General features: G+C 35.8%; 1 protein-coding gene across 1 annotated transcript; it reads right to left on the minus strand.

The window, feature by feature from the left end:
• Nucleotides 1–7,895: 7,895 nt before the first annotated feature.
• On the minus strand, nt 7,896–9,175 carry LOC128921451 (uncharacterized). The gene is made up of 3 exons (XM_054229186.1): nt 9,079–9,175; nt 8,708–9,021; nt 7,896–8,654 (listed from the first exon to the last, which is right to left on the minus strand). The coding sequence occupies exons 1-3, from the start codon at nt 9,173–9,175 to the stop codon at nt 7,896–7,898; spliced, it is 1,170 nt and encodes a 389-aa protein (XP_054085161.1).
• Between the last annotated feature and the right edge of the window lie 11,738 nt (nt 9,176–20,913).

Here is a 20,913-nt window from a genome sequence, read left to right on the forward strand (position 1 = left end):
ATCTATTTACAAAATATTTTAAATATGGCAGCTGTGCAGCTCTGCTAGCTTTGTTTTGTTGTTTCATTTTCGTCTATCTGTTGCTTCTTGATATGAAGCCGAAATTGAACGCCACTGCGTATAAGTAATGGGGAGACACTTCTATTGTCAATTTGCAATAAACTGTGTTCCTGCTTTAGTGCCCCTTTGCTTCGATCTAATATTTTTTCTTTTAGAATGGAAGTCACATTTATTTCTTATTAATAACAAAAATACCTATTAATAACAATAAATAACATCACAAAACTATGTACATATATGATTTCCTTTTGACAATACTCAGCGCATTCAATGTCCAAAATATTAGAAGACGCTTTAAAAGGGGAAAATTCGAACAATTTTGTATTTCCACTTAAGTGGAGACTCTTAAGCGGGGAATAACGATGTCGCAAAATATTGTCGATTAAGCGGGAAAGCGGGGATCACTGTACTTATAATTGTGCACAAAAACACCATTGCTTCACATAGATCGTGAAAATCTATTTTTGTATATGGATGATTCTACGATAAGAGGTTTCAATTGCGTAGAGAATACGGCCAAAGAGAAACTTTGGACTTTTTTCATGAAACCTCTATATTATGATTTTCGTCCCTTTCCCACTTAAGGGCAATTCACTTTATAAATATTTTATTATATATATTTACATCGGCCAGCGGACAGACGTAAAAATTATGGTAGAAAATTATTTTATCAAAAGCAAAAATAAACTTAAAATAGTAATACAAATTAAAGGTACTCTCTTTCCTAGATGAATAAGCCATAAAATTAAAATAACAAATCAATAAATTCACTCTCTATCCTAAATAAACGAAACAAATCTATATATATATAAATTTTATGTCACGTTGTTTGTCCGGGATTGGCGCCTAAACTACTGAACCGATTTTAATGAAATTTTGCACATTCCTGCAGTTTGGTCCAACTTAAAAGATAGGATGGTTTATATTTCAAATTTTAGTCGCAATGTCCATCCGTCTGTCGATTCGGCCATTCGGTCAAGCGATAATTTGAATTGCAATCTAGATATCTTAATACAACTTTATGGATAAGAAAACCCGGACAAATGCAAAAAATAACAAGTAAGGAAAGGCTAAGTTCGGGTGCAACCGAACATTTTACACTCTCGCAATTTATTTAGAGATTTACCTTGAAAAGTCAGTAATATTTAATTTAGTAATATTTTCTTGACACCCTGATGACACTGGTGAAGTATGGGCGAAATCGGTTCACAACTACGTCTACTTCCCATATAACTCAATTTTGAATTCTTTTGATTCGTTCACTTTATAATACATATATACATTAGGAACAAATGAAGATAGCGGAATAAAACATTACACAAATACTGTATTTGAGCTGTGACATCACTTGTCCATAAGTGAGCGACCAAAAATTGTCAAAATCGAACCATGACTTTTCAAGGCCCCTGATATCGAACATGAAGAACTCAGTGCCTAAGGTTAATTTTTCACCGAAAATATAGGTAAATCCCTCAGATATTTTTATGTAATTCATTCCCTCTGAATGCAGAGGTACAGTTTCTCTCTGTACCTGAAATGGTAAAAATCGGGTCATAACTTCCCCCAGATCCCATATACCTAATTATAAGTAATATTAAATTAAGTGAGTGTATAGTCTTCGATACATTGTATCTTGGTGGTGAAAACGAGTGAAATCGGTTTAGGAATTACCTCAGTCCCCATATACTATTTATGATGATTTTCGTTATTCTATTGAACTTTATACCAAATATATGGGTCGACTTGTGTTATCTTTATAAAATTACATCAATAAATTGCGAGAGTATAAAATGTTCGGTTACACCCGAACTTCGCCCTTCCTTACTTGTTTTTACTTCTCATTTTCAGCGCATACCGAAATTACAAGGAGCGCTATAATTTTCTCTTCTAATGCCATGTCCGTTCACTTCAAAAATTGCAATGAAATGATGTATGAACAACTTGTCGCTTAAGTCGCTTAAGTGTGCGACCCAGTATGCATACAACTCTGCAAGTGTATTTGCCGCTTTACAGTAAACAGATTGCTAAAAACGATTGTATTAATACTGAATTGCGTACCTGTAGGTCATCGAAAGCATGATTGATAGAAAAGAAAGAAGACGGCGACTTCTCTGTAATTCAGATTTATATTTTTTCGGCCAAATAGTTTCGTTGTTTATTCAATTAGATTCGCGTCGCGGTTATTTTCTTTCTATTATTAACAAATAAAAAAGGAAATATGTGTTTATTTAAAATGATAATGAAAAAGTCAAAGTGGAAAGGTAAAGTGAGACAGAAATAGTAATACAAATAAGGTTTTAAGAGTTAAGAATTAGAACTTTATTTCAAACGTATTCACAAAACTCCATGCATGGCCAATGTGTTTAAGTTAAAAATGCTTGCAAATATTTGAAAAACATACGTGAAAATAATATTGGTACATAGTGAATATGAATTTATGTATGATTTTGTGAATTCATATTTAACACTTTATATAATATATGTATATACTTCTTTGCAGTTACTGGTGGTTTTGGCCCAAATTGCCAATAAAATTTCCATTAGGAAGTGCTGAACAGCGTGGAAGGATTACCAATAATACAATTGTAACATCAACTTTTTTACTTTTAATAAAATTCTTGCTTTTCAGATAAGGTCGTTTCAAACCACTCGGAGATGTAAAAACTCTCAAAGTTATATTGGCCGATGCTTTTCAAGAAGATGTACACAGATGGTAAATAAAAATTGTAAACGAAAAAAAGAATAAAAATTTACATTTTAAATTTATTATCATTTAAATACATATATCGTGTACCAAATATTATGCATAGTATTTGGGTTAGAGCTAAAAAAATTTTCAAAGATACTTGAAACAATTTGCCTCAAAATAAGCTATGAAAGGACACAATACAAATCATTATAATATTTTAATGAATTAAAAAAAAAACAGTACAAAAATTTGCAAACGAAAATTGCGTCATCAGGATTTTATAGCTTATTTTTAGGCAATTGTTTAAAGTATGTTGGAAAAGAATTTTTTGGGGGGGCACTATCCTGATGACGCGCAGTGTATATTTAAATGTATACATATACATCGCTATTAGATCTACTTCTATGGGTTTTGTTGAACGATCTGCTGCTTGTATTCCTGAAATTTCTAAATCTTCCGAAATCTTCTAGCCTGTACCGTCCAAACTTAAACTAATATACCTATTATGAAAGAAGGAAGCATCCCACATTCTGTGTTGCCAAAGTTGCCCACGGTAAGGACGGGGACAGTCTCCGGCGTCGTTAGGAGTGACCGAACAGCCGCCTTCTTAAAGCCTTAGCCATTGAACCGTTTTTCGGACCTGTTTTGGTAGTGCGGTAAAATCAGGTCAGCCAAGGCCCGATCATATTTCAGGTTTACCATGTACCATTTCTCTTAACGATCCCTTAGCTCCAGTTTTGTATCTTATCTATTGCAAAATATGTATGTAACGGTAAAGAATTGCTGTTCAGCTAGTAATGCAGCTGAGCATTTTTCAAAACGAAATTAAAGTGAAAGAATACTTGCTTGTTTTAAATAAAATAATTGAAAATTTGTTCAAATCAATGGAACTTTTGATTTCAATGCCTGGAGATTCTCTAAATTGTTGAAATATTAGCTTTGAAATTAAAATAAACAAATGCCACAATTATTTTCAAATTGAAGTGAGGATTAATTAGCTAAAACTGTATTTATTATTGTAATAAGCTCTATTAAGTTTTATTTGTAAAAGATAATTGAGAATTATTCCCTTAAGAAATTTACTTATACTTAATGAAATCTTTTAATTAATAATTATTTGGTACAGTTAAAATAAATACTAAACACACAAATTATCCTTGCATGTGTTCATAAGTCTGTACATCAATTATAACGTAAATAAAGTTGTGTGCTTATCTTCACTTTTCAATTAAGTTTCTTTAGTTTCAACATCAAAGAGCTGCAAATGCTACAAATGTGTGTACTATACATACCTTGTAGTCAAAATAACTTGTAATAAGCTCCTTAAAGCTAGTATCAAAAAATACGAATAACTAGGTATCTGATTGTGTTTCTCAAAAAAAGTCGTAGAGGACGAAACTGTCGAGATTTAGGTCAGGAATACACCTATTTCGTAGTGCTTTAAAACAGATACAAAACTGTCTAGTTTAATTGATATCATCTGGTATAATTTTGGTTGTTGTTTTGTACCTTCCCATTATAATTGAAAATATGCCGACATAACTATGAACAATATTGATAAAAATGCGCTCCGATGATTTGCTTACTACCTCGATTTTAATACGAAAATAGTTGTGAACGCAATTTTATTCTGACTGGTTTTACAGTTTCCTACAGAGCAAGGTTTCATGACATTGTTTTACTTCATGCTCGAGTTATTTATATTGAAATCAAACCACATAACATAAATTTATATATTCAAAATATGACATAATGCAAATCGACATATTTTCGCTTAATTTTAATGTGATGGCTTGCACAAATGCCAATTAATGTATCAATCTGAGAAATCAAACAGAGGTGTTGAAATTATATCTTAGATGCATGGGTCCAGACCATTTTCGTTGATATTCAGCAATAAATCACTTTATAGTTAAGAAAACATGTGCACTAAATTTCATTAACAAATCGAACATTGTGACCAATATTAACGATATAAAGTGAATTAAATAAAAACGAAACAACAACAAAGGCATCACCGCCATCCAAGAAATGCGATGGACGGGACAAGGACATAAGGAGGTGGGTCCTTGTGACATCTACTACCGCGGCCATATAAAGGAGCGAAAATTCGGTGTGTAATTCGTGGTGGGAGAGAGACTGATTCGCCGAACCTGACATTCACTCCGGTGGATGAACGTCCAGCCACAATCCACGTCAAAGCCAGGTTATTCAACATACCGCTGACTTGCGCCCATGCCCCAAAATAAGAGAACTTACCTATGAGCGCTACCCCCGCCACGATGTTAAAATTGTGCTTGGCGATTTCAACGCTAGGGTGGGTAAAGAAGGTGTCTTTGGCGCAACAGTCGGAAAATTCAGCCCCCATGATGAAACCTCCCCAAATGACGACGAGGATTGACGTCTCGCAGTGGCTTAAAATGTCTCCTCTAGTAAACCGTACACAGATTGAAATAACGACGATTTATCCTTCTTTCCATGCTTTCTTTGCCCAATTATGATGAATTTGAACTTAAATATAGTTAATTCAAAGGGCATTATTATTTTGACGATTGCAAATACATCTGCAACTTTCCGTACCTAACTTTAACACTTTTATTACCTTAAGACTCGGGTAAAGACAATATAAAATAAATCTAACGGGGGATCGTGGGAGCGTTAGATTTTTTAGAAACCCGGGTTGCAAATAGGAAGTTTGGACAATTTAGAATACATCGGTATACATTTTGTCAAAAAATCGTGCGATGGATTTTTTGATTTTTGGCCTATAGCGGAACCACTGTGCAGTGTGGCTTTGGATCTGGAAAATTTACAACTGACCATATCTTCACCATGCGCCAAATCTTGGAAAATACCCGTAAAAGAGGATCGACACACACCCTGTGCTGGCCGCCGCCTCACAAATGCCGTCTCTTTGTCGGTTTCAAAGCTGCTTTCAACAGCACGAAAAGGAGTTGCCTCTATGCCGCTATGCCTGAATTTAGTATCCCTGCAAAGCTAATACGGTTGTGTAAGCTTGCGTTGAGCAACACCAAAAGCTCCGTCAGGATCGACCTCTCTGAGCCGTTCGATTCCAAACGAGGTTTCAGACAGGGTGACTCACATACGAGTGAGTTCTCTAAGCTGATGCTGGAGAAAATAATACTTGCCGCAGAGCTAAATAGAGATGGTACAATCTTCTATAAGAGTGTACAGCTGATGAAATTGATATCAACGGAAGTAACAACCGCGCCGTTAGTTCTGCTTTTTCCAGACTGGGTAAGGAAGCGGAGCAAATGGGTCTGGTGGTGAATGAGGATAAGACGAAATATCTCCTGACATCAAAGAAACAGTCAGCGCAATCGCGTATTGGCTCCCACGTCACTGTTGACGGTCATAACTTTGAAGTTGTAGATAATTTCTTGGACCTAGGCACCAACACCAATAATAATTTCAGTCTTGAAATCCAACTCAGAATCGCTCTTGCCAACTGGTGCTACTATGGAATACCGCAGACGATGGAATGATGAGCTGTATGTGTTATAGATATAGTTCAGTGAATAAAAAGACAGCGGCTACGCTGGTTAGGTCATATCATTCGAATGGACGAAAGGGCTCCAGGTCTGAAAGTGTTCGATGCAATTCCCTGCTGGTAGAAGCCGAGGATGAGGGAAATCTCCACTCCGTTGGAAGGACCAGATGGAGAAAAACCTGACTTCACTTGGCATTACCAATTGGCGCCAAACTGCCAAAACTATGAATAGCATTAGAATTTTTCCGGTTGCTATGACAACTTCATCTGCAACATCGTCAATTTTAATAGTGGTACTCATTTAACGTCGTAAACGTATGGCAACATCGCATAATTGTAATATCGTAAAACAGCTGTTAATTTTTACATGCATTTTATTTTACGACAATCTTGCAAATATGCGAGACCGTTTTCAATGGCAACCATTGCATTTTGCGCCATTCACAATCAGCTGGAAGCGTATATTTGGTGTTTGAAAAGAAATGGAAGCGGTAAGTAAATTCGTAACAATTAATTATTTGCTTGTATTATTAATATTCATTTGATTATTTAATAGAAAAAAAGATTAAGGCTAAACGGCACATTTCGTTGGTCTGAAAGCCAAACGAAAGACCTTTTGATAAATATAGTGGACGCAATAAAAGAGAATCCGGACCATTTTGAGGTAATATTGATATATTTTTGGTCATTTCATCATTTAACATTTTACAATCTGCTTTTAGAAACCAACAGCCCAAAGGTTTTACAACAAAATTGGCGAAAAAGTTCCAAATTTAATGAATATTAAATGGGACATAATGAGGACTAAAATGAGGCATTTGAAAACGACTTTTTTATCTGCGCTCAAGTGGAAAGGCCAGACTGGTGCAGGCTTGCTTGAAAGTGGCGATCCTCATAGTGTGGAAGAATACATAAAAAGAATATGTCCTTTTTATGACGACCTGCACGTGATATTTCTACGTCGCATAAGTGTTCAGCCACCAGCGATTTATCAATCAACAGAGTTGGTGTCAGCGTTGGACGATACATATATAGAATACATTACCCCAGAGATAGACCCCGACACAAGTTCTTCGAGTCCGTTACCCAGTCCGTCCGTTATTATGTATCCTTCTGCAGATGAAGTAGTTAGTCCGTCCGCTAATTTTGCATGAACATCGACACCAAGAAGAAATATGAAAAGATCTCATAGCAGTTAAAATCCATTTTCTTTACTTTTCGAAATCCAAAATAAGAAGTTAGAACTAGAAACGAAAAAATTTGAATTTGAAAAAGAGAAAGAGGAAAACAATTTTCAATTGCAGAAATTACGGTTGGAGAAAGAAATGGAAGTAGAAATGGAAAAAGTCAGATTGGAACACGAACGATTGAAAAGCTTGAATAGCTCATAAGTTGCCAAAATGAAATCATCTGTATCCAATATTAGATTTTTTTCCATTTTGACTTTTCCTTATTAATATATTTGTTGGTTTGTTTTACTTATAGTGACTTAGTGAATATGGTCCACCTTGCTTTTTTTACTGTATCTGTATTATCAGTTATTTCTAGTCAAATAATTTATGTTACTTGTTTATGTTAAGAAATTGAATTTTATTTGAAAAAATAAATAAGAAAAGAATTTTTAAATTAAGATCTTTATTGATTAAACAATAGTTCAAAAATTTGTCGTCGCCTTATCTCCCCTTCATTGGTACGAGCATTTGATTCCCATAACGACTCGTCAATACTGTGCTCCTCCGATTCGTCAGGTTGGTAATCGAAATAATCATCTTGTTGGAGTATGAAATTGTGTAACAATGCACAACAGAGAATCCATTTATTAACTTTTCTCATACACTTTTCATTTTTTATTTGGAGCCTTAAGCCTTTTAAACTACCAAATCTTTCCTTTAGCATTCCAAAGCAATGTTCAATTCGATTTCTATATTGACTGAATGTTTTGTTAAAAAAATTCCTTTGGCTTAGTGTTAAATTTCTGGAATTTTCTCTTAATGGCGTTATAACAGTACTCGATAATTTATATGCACTGTCACCTGCAATCCATTCACCTTCTCCAAAAAATTTACGTGCTTCAATTGACAATTCGCTGTTATTAAAAATACGTGCATCATGAACGCTACCTGGAAAGCCTAACACCAAGTGCCTTATTTGTAATCGATGATCGCACACGGCTTGTGCCTTAACCGAGTAAATATGCTTTCGTGAGAAGTAGGCTTCTGGGTCCTGTGACGGTTTTTCCGCCAATGGAATTTCGGTACCATCAACGTATCCTATGCAGTTAGGTAACTCAGTCGATGTTTCTAAAACGAGCTTTCTGCGTTCTTCCGTATTTGGCCAAAATAAAAACTGGTCCTTATATTTCAACAGCGCATTAAATATGCGTTCAGTTAAATTCTAAAATATAAAAACATGTTAATGTATTATGAGGAAAACTGACGAATTCTCACCTGAATGATACCACCATCACTGATTCCAAATAAACCTGCAATCTTCGAAAGAGTAGCTCCTTTACCGCTAGAACCTAAGCGATACAACACAATTGCCAGTTGCGGATCCAAAATAGCATCGAAAGTTTTCCAAGTGACACGTGTGATGTTCTTGAATCGGTTTTCATCAAGTTCCCATAAAATTTCATTCAAAAATACCCTGGATTTCGGTACACTATTTTGAATAAATTGTACGCTGTATCTGCATTCTTCGCCTAAAGCCAATACATGTATTAGGTCCTCCATTATTTCATTTTCTTTACGTTTCTTCTCTTCTGCAAAACAAAAAATGTAGTCATTTAAAATAAAACCAATTTAATTTAAATACATACCATTGTCCTCACAAAAGAATTCAACAATCATTAAATCGTTTAATGCTGATAATTCCAATAACTTCAAAAGATTTTGTTTATTGCTGATTTTCGGCATTTTAGCTTTTTTATTAACTACAAATGAAAAAATGACAGACCTATGGTAATATTGCCGCAGTTGCCAAAGAGCGCTCATTTAACTTGTGTTGCAATGTTGCAAATTTACCATTTTTATATAATTGCGACTTTAAATGAGTACCATTAATATTTATTTTACGTTATTTTATGTTCATTATTGGAAATGAAAATGCCGACTAATATTTCTTGATGAATACTCTTACGCCAACATAAATATAATAATTGTAAGCGAATGAGAATAATAATCTCGCCTGAAGAAATGTCAGTCTTTGGGAGAGAATTCAAACTTTTTCGAATTCTATTTATTTACTATCACTGCTTCCGAAATTTTTTTGGTTCTTGGTAACAATTAGAGATGGGAAAAAGTTTTATTAATCGAATAATGAATTATATGATTAATTAAGTCCATACGATTATTAATTGCAATTAATCACTAAAAAATGAAAACTATAATTAATCATATGATTAAATTTGTATACTCTCGTAACAAAAGTTGCAAAGACATAACAGTTGTTTGTAAGTCATAAAAGTAAACGAGTTAGATATAGGGTTATATATACCAAAGTGATCAGGGTGACGAGTAAAGTTCAAATCCGGATGTCTGTCTGTCCGTCCGTCCGTCTGACCGTCTGTCCGTCCGTGCAAGCTGTAACTTGAGTAAAAATTTAGAACATAGGATCTCATTAGGGAGGGGCACATTTTATTGCAATTTTTTTGAAAAAATGGGCGTGACCCTGCCCCCAAATAGGTTTTTTGTATATATCTTGCAAACCAATAAAGCTATATAAACAAAACTTTCTGCAGTCGTTTCTTTTAGCCGTTTCCTTATACAGTACAAAAATTAAAAAAATCGTATAATAACCACCCCCACCTCCCATACAAAGGTTAGGTTGAAAATTACTAAAAGTACATTAACTCACTAACGAGAAACGTCAGAAACACCAAATTTTACATAAGAAATGACAGAAGGAAGCTGGACTCAGATTTTTTACAAAATGTATAATGGGCGTGGCGTCGCCCACTTATGGGTCAAAAACGATATCTCAAGAACTACTCGACATATTTCAATCAAATTCGGTATATAGTATTTTCTTGACACCCTGATGACAATGGTGGAATATGGGCGAAATCGGTTTACAACTATGCCTACTTCCCATATAACTCAATTTTGAATTCCATCTGATTCGTTCACTTTATAAAGTATACATAAGGAACCAATGAAGATAGCGAAATAAAACTTTACACAAATAGTGCATATCATCTCTGGCTTCACTTGAGAAAAAATTGTCGAAAACGAACCATAATTTTTCAAGGCCCAAGATATCGAATATGTTGAACTCAGCGCCTAAGGGTAAATTTTAACCGAAAATATGGTAAATCTCTCAGATAATTTAATATAATTCAGAGGAAAGTGTTTTATTCTAAAAGTGTGTCTCTGTTTGTTAAAATCGGGTAATAACTTCCCCCAGCTCCCATATATGTATCTAATTATAGGTTTTTCAATACGGTGGGCTTTATTCCGCATATATGTATTGGTTAATATGTGTGATATCTTAGCAAAATTATGTGAGTGTATAGTCTTGGATATAGTGTACCCTGCTGATGAAAATGAATGAAATCGGTTCAGGAAATACCTCAGCCCTCATATACTATATGTAACGATTTTCGTTATTCTATTCAACTTTGTGCTGAATTTAATCAAATTTCTTCAATAAATTGCGAGAGTATAAAATGTTCGGTTGCACCCGAACTTAGCCTTTCCTAAACTTGTTATTGATAAAAATACCTCTAAGTGAGTAGTCGAATTAACGAAATATTCGATATAGCGAACAGGCCTGACAGTTAATGTGTTCGTTATTTCGGAAAACTACTGTATATATTCAAAATGGGCCGCCAAACAAGTATTGAAGTGCGGGACCGTAATCATTATAAGTCTTATTATAAAAATCAGAAAATAATGATTATATATTGATTTTTATGATTCTCTTCGCCGTCAATGATTAATTTTGAGTAATTTGTAAAAAATCATAAATAATCATTAATGATTAATGATTAATTTTGAGTAATTTGTAAAAAATCATAAATAATCTTTTAGAACATAGCTGAAGGATCAAATATAAGATATGATTTTACCACAGCCTAAATGAGTCAAAAATCATATCTCAGGACCAATTTCAATGAAATTCGGTCCATGATATTTTGATGTCATTCCAATATTTTCATGTCATTCTAAAAGGTTATGAAAAAATTGTACGAAAAAACTTAATAACAAACATGTAATCCAAAAGTGAGTTTTATTTTGAGCAAAAAATTTAAAAATCATAATTAATCATTATATATGAAACAAAATAATCGATTATTGCATTAATGTACATACATTCATTCATATCCAATATTGTTATAGAAAGTCAATGATACAATTATACTAAAATCGTTTAATTATAAAACAAATTTTGCGATATTTTCTAACACCTAACACTTCAGTAAAAACAGAAATATCTCATAAAACTCTGAGAGCATAGGCGGAATTGGCAAAGTGCCACCCCCACAACGATGAGCGAAAAGCTATATAGCGATAAGCTATAAAAATCCATTAATAAAAAACTTTGCCTTTGAGATGTGAAATCTAAAATCTTTAGGACCCGAATTTGAGTGTGTCAGTGTCTATGACTGACTTTTACGGAAAATATCGTTAAATTTTCATGAAATTCAACTTGTCCCAATGTGCATATATAATGATACAGTATACTCTTGAAAAGTAAATTCTCAGAAAGTAAATAATCGCGGAAAAGTTAATCACCTTTAAGATTACACAAGCACTTCGAAAAAGTAAATTTTTTAATTTACTTTTCAGGGAGTGTGATCAAAAATTCGAAACGAAGCAAGCAGCGTATTTTAAGATGTTGCAAAAACACTTACTCTCTTGTTTATCGCGTCTTTTTAGTAAATAAACTCTCCTACTTCATCCACTGGTTTAAAAATGAAAACGATGCAAATCAGGTGTCAGACTTTTTGAATTGTCGTACAAAAATGGTCAGAAAATATATTGCAAAAGAAAAAAAAAACAAAAGAATATTCAAGATTTTCTCTTCATAGTAAATACATATGTATGTATGTAAATGTAAATATGTTTTTCATGTAAATCCATATGTTTTATTGAAGCAAATAAATGAATGAATTTTTTAAGTTTAAAAATGCATTTAATATTATAATAATTTATGTATATATTTGGAAAAGTAAATTATTCGAAAAAGTAAATTACCCGAAATACCAATCGATTTACTTTTCGAGAGTATACTGTATAATGGTCTCTTAGATTGAGTTTTTGTCGCATATATCTGAATACAAGATGCGGCATTATAATTAAGTTTGCACTAGTATGATAAATGCAAAAAAATTGTATATCCACTAAGTGTATCTGTATATATGTATGTAGTTAAATTTATATTATTATCAGAACGGAGCTAATAAACTAGGAATAAAGAATAACATAAAAGTGAGCTATCAAAATAAATAACAAAGATGTTTAGCCTCTGCAATCTCAAATTCATTACAAGTTGATACTTATTGCATAATTAGCATCAAAGAAAAAATGATGCGAACGTGAAAATGGCCGTTTAGAGTGAAAACAACTGCCGTTTCATTGTCAGCGGCGACCGTCTGTCGCGAAAGGAAACGTGTTGATTTTGATTTTAGATTAATGGTGAACATTTGTCTCATTGATTGTTGCAGCGAAATTATCATGATGAAAAGCGATTACATTGTGTGAGAATGAGAATTTCCGCCTACATATCGGTCCAATTTCATAATGTACAGCATGTTGCATAATAATAACCGTTACCAATTTTTAAATTTAAATAAATAACAAGTAAGGAAAGGCTAAGTTCGGGTGTAACCGAACATTTTATACTCTCGCAATTTATTTATTTAACTTTATTTATATTATATAATACACAATATGACTCACATATTCATCATATATTGTATAAAGTCCATTGAAAGTTGGAAACCATAATATTAGGTTAGAAGCACCGAGGTCCTCGTATTCGATATATGGGGCCTTGAAAACCTATGGTCCGATTTCGGCGATTTTTAGAATGGGGCTTCCACACTATGAAGGTAGTATTTGTGGAAAGTTCTACACCGATATCTTCACTAGTGCTTACTTTATTTATTGTAATGTAAATGATTCAGATCGTCTTCAAAGTTCTGGTATATAGGAAGTAGGCGTGGTTGTGAAGCGATTGGGCCAATTTTCACAACATATCATTGGGATGTAAGAAAACTATCACAAACCAAGTTTCATTGAAATCGGTCGAGTAGTTCCTGAGATTTGGTTTTTGACCCATAAGTGGGCGATGCCACGCCCATTTTCCATTTTGTAAAAAAATCTGAGTGCAGCTTCTATCTGCCATTTCTTATGTAAAATTTAGTGTTTCTGGCGTTTTTCGTTACTGAGTTAACTCACTTTTAGTAAGTTTCAACCTAACCTTTGTATGGGAGGTGGGCGTGGTTATTATCCGATTTCAACTATTTTCATGGTGTGTGGTGGGGTACGTAAGAGAACTGACTGCAGAAAGTTTGGTTTATATAGCTTTATTGGTTTGCGATTTATATACAAATAATCGATTTGGGGGCGGGACACGCCCACTTTCCCAAAAAAAATTACATCCAAATATGCCCCTTCCTAGTGCGATCCTCTATTCCAAATTTTTATAACTTTATTTATGGCTTAGTTATGACACTTTATGTGTTTTTGGTTTTCGCCATTTTGTGGGCGTGGCAGTGGTCCGATTTTGCCCATTTTCGAACTTGATCTTCTTATGGTGCCAATCGGATGCTCACAATTTATTTATGTAATTTTATAATGACAATACACCATTTGAAACATACATATATTCGTCACAAAATCCATTAGAATAACGCAAATCATTATACCGGCAATTTATGTAAAACATTATGCATTGACATTGAGGTCATCATGTTCGATATCGGTGGCCGTAAAAATGTATAGTCCGCCTTCGACAATTTTCAGTGAGTGTTGCCAAACTTCAAATGCAGTCTTTGTGTAAAGGTTTGTTTCGTTATCTCCATTGTTTCTCGATATGTATATGTTGTAAAGTGGACGAATCAGATGGAATGAAAATTTGTGTTACATGGGAAATTTCCATTGGTAAAATGGGGGTGTCAAATACATACCAAAGGTTATTTTCCGAATTCACCCATTTTCATGGTTTTATATAGCTTTAATAGGTTGCGAGATATGAAGAAAAAACCTCTTTAAAAGAATTACTTAGAATTAATTAGTAATCTCCGCTATAGTGACCCTTCTTAACATGCAAGACTTTTGAGACACTTAAGCGGGAAAGGCGCTTAAATGAATTCCCATTAAGTGCCTCGAGGTATTTACCAAGCTTCTTCTAAAATACTTCGATCTAATACTTTTTTTTTAGAATGAAAGTCACATTTATTTCTTAATAATAGCAAAAACGCTTATTAATGACAATAAATATGAAACAAGTAAGGAAAAGCTAAGTTCGGGTGCAACCGAACATTTTATACTCTCGTAATTTATTGCTATGTTTTTATTAAGATACACACAATTTGACCCATATATTCGCACTTAAGCAGCAATTATACATAGTAAACATTGGTGACGAAAATGAGTGAAATCGATTCAGGAATTTTGGTACAAAGGATCGCACTAGGAAGGTGCATATTTGGATGTAATTTTTTTGGGGAAGGAGGCGGGGCCACGCCTATAAGCTATATAAACCAAACTTTCTGCAGTCGTTTTCCTTACGTACCCCATCATACACCACGAATATTGGAAATCGGATAATAACCACGCCCACCTCCCATACAAAGGTTATGTTGAAACTTACTGAAAGTGCGTTAACTCACTAACGAATAACATCAGAAACCATCAATTGTACAAAAGAAATGACAGATGGAAGCTGTAGTGACATTTTTCTACAAAATGGAAAATGGGTGTGGCCCCGCCCACTTCTGGATTATAATAGAATTTTCTTGACACCCTGATGACACGTGAAGGAAATGGTGAAATCGGTTCACAACCACGACTACTTCCAAATAACTCAAAGGAAATCTTTTTCTTCTAATAGTGTGTCTCCGTACCAAAAATGGTTAAAAACGGTTCATAAATTCCACTAGCTCCCATATACCTAATTATGTATGTATGTGATTGGCGTTGCAACCGTTTAGCCGGTTATAGCCGAATCGACGATAGTGCGCCACCTCTCTCTTTCCTTCGCAGTTCGGCGCCAGTTGGAGATCCCAAGTGTAACCAGGTCGCTCTCCACCTGGTCCCTCCAACGGAGTGGAGGCCTTGCCCTTCCTCGGCTTCCTCCGGCGGGTACTGCACCGAACACTTTCAGGGCTGGAGTGTTTTCGTCCATTCGGACAACATGACCTAGCCAGCGTAGCCGCTGTCTTTTTATTCGCTGACCTATGTCAATGTCGTCGTATAACTCGTACAGCTCATCGTTCCGTCTGCGGTATTCGCCGTTGCCAATGTTCTGAGGACCATAAATCTTGCGCAAAATTTTCCTCTCGAAAACTCCTAGTGTCGTCTCATCTGATGTTGACATCGTCCAAGCTTCTGCACCGTAAAGCAGGACGGGAATGATAAGCGACTTGTAGAGCTTGATTTTGGTTCGTCGAGAGAGGACTTTACTGTTCAATTGCCAACTCAGTCCAAAGTAGCACCTGTTGGCAAGAGTTATTCTGCGCTGGATTTCGAGGCTGACATTGTTCGTGTTGTTGATGCTGGTTCCCAGGTATACGAAATTATCTACGACCTCGAAGTTATGACTGTCAACAGTGACGTGGGAGCCAAGACGCGAAGATAGATATTTCGTCTTGTCCTCATTCACCTCCAGACCCATTCGCTTCGCCTCCTTATCCATGCGGGAAAAAGCAGAACAAACGGCGCGGTTGTTGCTTCCGATGATATCAATATCATCGGCGTACGCCAGGAGCTGTACACTCTTGTAGAAGATTCTACCTTCTCGGTTTAGCTCTGCAGCTCTTATAATTTTTTCCAGCATCAGGTTAAAGAAGTCGCACGATAGTGAGTCACCTTGTCTGAAACCTCGTTTGGTATCGAACGGCTCGGAGAGGTCCTTCCCAATCATGGCGGAGCTTTTGGTGTTGCTCAACGTCAATTTACACAGCCGTATTACTTTTGCGGGGATACCAAATTCAGACATCGCGGCGTAAAGGCAACTCCTTTTCGTGCTGTCGAAAGCAGCTTTAAAATCGACAAAAAGGTGGTGTGTGTCGATCCTCTTTTCACGGGTCTTCTCCAAAATTTGGCGTATGGTGAATATCTGGTCAGTTGTCGATTTTCCAGGTCTAAAGCCACACTGATAAGGACCAATCAGTTTGTTGACGGTGGGCTTTAGTCTTTCACACAGTACGCTCGATAGAACCTTGTATGCGATATTTAGGAGGCTGATCCCTCGGTAATTGGCGCAGATTGTGGGATCTCCCTTTTTAAGGATTGGGCAGAGCACACTGAGATTCCAATCGTCAGGCATGCTTTCTTCCGACCATATTCTGCAAAGAAGCTGATGCATGCACCTTATCAGTTCTTCGCCGCCGTATTTGAATAGTTCTGCCGGTAATCTATCGGCCCCCGCTGCTTTGTTGTTCTTCAAGCGGGTAATTGCTATTCGAATTTCTTCATGGTCGGGTAATGGAACATCTGTTCCATCGTCATCGATTGGGGGATCGGGTTCGCCATCTCCTTGTGTTGTACTCTCACTGCCATTCAGCAGGCCGGAGAAGTGTTCCCTCCATAATCCCAGTATGCCCTGGACATCGGTTACCAGATTACCACCTTGGTCTTTACATGAGGATGCTCCGGTCTTGAAACCTTCGTTAAGTCGCTTCATTTTTTCATAAAATTTTCGAGCATTCCCTCTGTCTGCCAGCTTCTCAAGCTCTTCGTACTCACGCATTTCGGCCTCTTTCTTTTTTGTCTGCAGATGCGTCTCGCTTCCCTCTTCAGCTCTCGGTATCTATCCCATCCTGCACGTGTTGTGGTCGTTTGCAACGTTGCGAGGTAGGCAGTCTGTTTTCTCTCCGCTGCGAGACGGCACTCCTCATCGTACCAGCTTGTTTTTCGTCGTTGCCGAAAACCAATTGTTTCGGCTGCAGCGGTACGCAGTGAGTTTGAGATGCCGTTCCACAGTTCCCTTATACCGAGATGCTGATGAGTGCTCTCAGAGAGCAGGAGTGCAAGTCGAGTAGAGTATTTCGTGGCTGTCTGTTGCGATTGCAGCTTTTCGACGTCGAACCTTCCTTGTGTTTGTTGACGGGCATTCTTTGCTGCACAGAGGCGGGTGCGTATCTTCGCTGCGACCAGATAATGGTCCGAGTCTATATTTGGTCCTCGCAGCGTACGCACGTCTAAAACACAGGAGACATGTTTTCCGTCTATCACAACGTGATCGATTTGGTTCCGCGTGTTTCGATCAGGAGACAGCCAAGTAGCTTGATGTATTTTCTTATGCTGGAATCTGGTACTACAGACGACCATATTTCGGGCCCCAGCGAAGTCGATCAGCCTCAGACCGTTTGGCGATGTTTCGTCATGGAGGCTGAATTTTCCGACTGTGTCACCAAAGACACCATCTTTACCCACCCTGGCGTTAAAATCGCCAATCACGACTTTTACATCGTGGCGGGGGCAGCGCTCATAGGTGCGTTCTAGGCGCTCATAGAAAGCATCTTTGGTCACATCGTCCTTCTCTTCCGTTGGGGCGTGGGCGCAAATCAGCGATATGTTGAAGAACCTCGCTTTGATGCGGATTGTGGCAAGACGTTCATCCATCGGGGTGAATGCCAGGACTCTGCGACGGAGTCTCTCTCCCACCACAAATCCAACACCAAATTTACGATCCTTTATATGGCCGCTGTAGTAGATGTCACAAGGACCCACCTTCTTCCGTCCTTGTCCCGTCCATCGCACTTCTTGGATGGCGGTGATGTCAGCCTTGAGTCGTATGAGGACATCAACCAGCTGGGCAGAGGCACCTTCCCAATTAAGGGTCCGGACATTCCAGGTGCATGCCCTTATATCATTATCCTTAAAACGTTTGCAGGGATCGTCATCAAAAGGGGGGTGTCTCATCCGAGGCTTTCGTAGATTTTTCATTGGTACTTCGTTTTTATGTGGTGGGTCCCAAGCCCTACGCACAACCGCATAAGCGGGCTTCGCCTTCTCACTTTAGCTCGCCTTCAAACGGATGTCTGTTGGCTACCCAGAGGATACTTGATCTAAAACCGGAAGTCGTGAGCTGCTTGAACCATGTGGAGAAGAATCGTTTCTGGCCACTCCCAAGTGAATGACAATCAAAAACTTTCCTCACTTGCGTGAACTTCTACACATGAGATGTGAAATATCTTAGCTAAATTAAGTGATTAAGTTATTCTATTGGACTTTATGCCGAATATATAGGTCAAATTGTGTGTTATCTTAATAAAACTATATCAATAAATTGCGAGAGTATAAAATGTTTGATTGCACCCGAACTTAGCCTTTCCTGACTTGTTATATATAGGAGTGCATACCAACACATACTTAATATCATATTCATCTGTCTATGAACGAGAGGTCATTGTACTGGGGTAAGGATGTATCCACATTTCTATACAATAGAAATGTTACTCATCCAAGATTCTTCACATGTGTTCTTCGTAACCATGCCAGTTATACCATAACAGCTTTGCTACATAAGACTTTGCGTACATAAGTATATACATGCATATGTATGTATGTACTTGTATACTATTTCAGATTCGTACATAAAATGATGTACACGTGTATCATGAAAAATGTGACGTCAAGACAAAAATTAATAAAATTGCACCTAATATGCGGATGTATGTGTAAATGTAATTAAATGTGCGTTAAATATATATGTAATAAAGAAGAAGAATGGTATTAAGAACGTGAAAAAACAGAATTAAACGTATGCAAATATGAAGTATGAAGAAACATACTATGATGGCTGCCACGTTCTAAGATGTGATTGCATTTTCGCCAGATCACTGTAATCAATAGCTTAAGTAATACATAATGACATAATTTGTCTCCAAGCCCAAGAATATAGAAATAGATGTTTTCTTCCAGACATGTTGTTAAAAAAACATACCCCAAAACTTTCTGATAGAATATACCTATGTATAATATACATATGTATGCATGTTATATATACATATATTGTGGTATATGTAGATATGTATCAACATCAAATGGAAAAGAAAACATTTTAATATTTAAATGAAATGCATTCTAATCAGAATTCCCAAATTAAAATCCTATTTAATTGGCATTAGAATTGATTAATATGGTATATAGGAAATATAATGTTAATATTTTCATTAAAGATATAAAATGAAAAAAAATTTGGGTACTTATTATTTCCTGATATTCTCATGTAACATTGTAAATAACAGATAATTGTATCTCGGACATGAAGCAAAATATAATATTGAAACTAATTGAATATACATATATCATATAGTATAGATGACACACTGACAACTGACCAGATCTTACACAATCAAATAAGGCGAGTTTTAAATGATTATGGTTGTATACTCATATGTATGTATATATGTAAGTACGCAGTACTTATGTATGTAAAAGTGTCTGCTATATTCAACTTATTGACACAACTAAAAGTTATAGTTGGAAATTAATTGAACAACCGCTGTTTTTCTCAGCGTGAAGTTTTCCAAGAATCACATGTGAGATGTTCGTACTGTAGTTATTACGCTAATAAAATACTATGGATACACTACGTAATATAATTAATTACTTATTCTAAATTTATCATTGGAAAGATCAATCAGTGATTTTGACAGCTTTTTCTTTGTATTGCTCCATTGGTGACAGACAGAACAGTATTTGATTTACAAGCTTGGGAGGAAAACATATGCGAACAATAGAAACTCAAGAATGTATACAAATATAAATATCAGATAAATTATAGATAATTTCCCATAGTTTCCTAAGTCAAACTAAAGCAAAAAAAAAAAAAAAACAAGTAAGGAAAGGCTAAGTTCGGGTGCAACCGAACATTTTATAATTTTTCCCGCAATTTATTAAAGAAATTTTTTTAAAATAACACACAAATTTACCCATAAATTCGGCATAAACTCCAATAGAAAAACGAAAATCATCATATACATATAGTATAGTGGCTGAGGTAATTCTTGAACCGATTTCACTCATTTTCACCACCAACATACATTATATCTATGATTATATGCTCACTTAATTAAGCTAAGATATTTCACATATTAACCGATTTATATGCGATTAAACCCATCGTATTTTTGAAAACCCTATAATTAGGTATATTGGAACTAGGGGAAGTGATGACGCAATTTTAACCATTTCTGGTACAGAGACACAATATTAGTAGAAAAAGATTTCCTCTGAATTAAATTAAGATATCCAGTAAAGTTTTATTCCGTTATCTTCGTTGGTCCCTCATGTACATATTACAAGGTGAAGGTATAAGATGGAATTCAAAATTGAGTTATATGGGAAGTTGTCGTGGTTGTGAACCGAATTCATCCATTTCCCACACGTGTCGTCAGGATGTCAAGAAAATATTATATACCGAATTTCATTGAAATCTGTCGAGTAGTTCCTGAGATTTTGTTTTTGACCCATAA

This window comes from Zeugodacus cucurbitae, chromosome 4 (assembly GCF_028554725.1).
Source record: "Zeugodacus cucurbitae isolate PBARC_wt_2022May chromosome 4, idZeuCucr1.2, whole genome shotgun sequence".
NCBI classification, from domain to species: Eukaryota; Metazoa; Arthropoda; class Insecta; order Diptera; family Tephritidae; genus Zeugodacus; species Zeugodacus cucurbitae.

Coding starts and splice junctions, on each gene's coding strand:
- LOC128921451 (XM_054229186.1), bottom strand. CDS start 9,175: ATGCCGAAAATCAGCAATAAACAAAATCTTTTGAAGTTATTGGAATTA. Junction 9,022..9,078: donor ATTCTTTTGTGAGGACAATG/GTATGTATTTAA, acceptor TTTGTTTTGCAG/AAGAGAAGAAACGTAAAGAA. Junction 8,655..8,707: donor GTGATGGTGGTATCATTCAG/GTGAGAATTCGT, acceptor TTTATATTTTAG/AATTTAACTGAACGCATATT.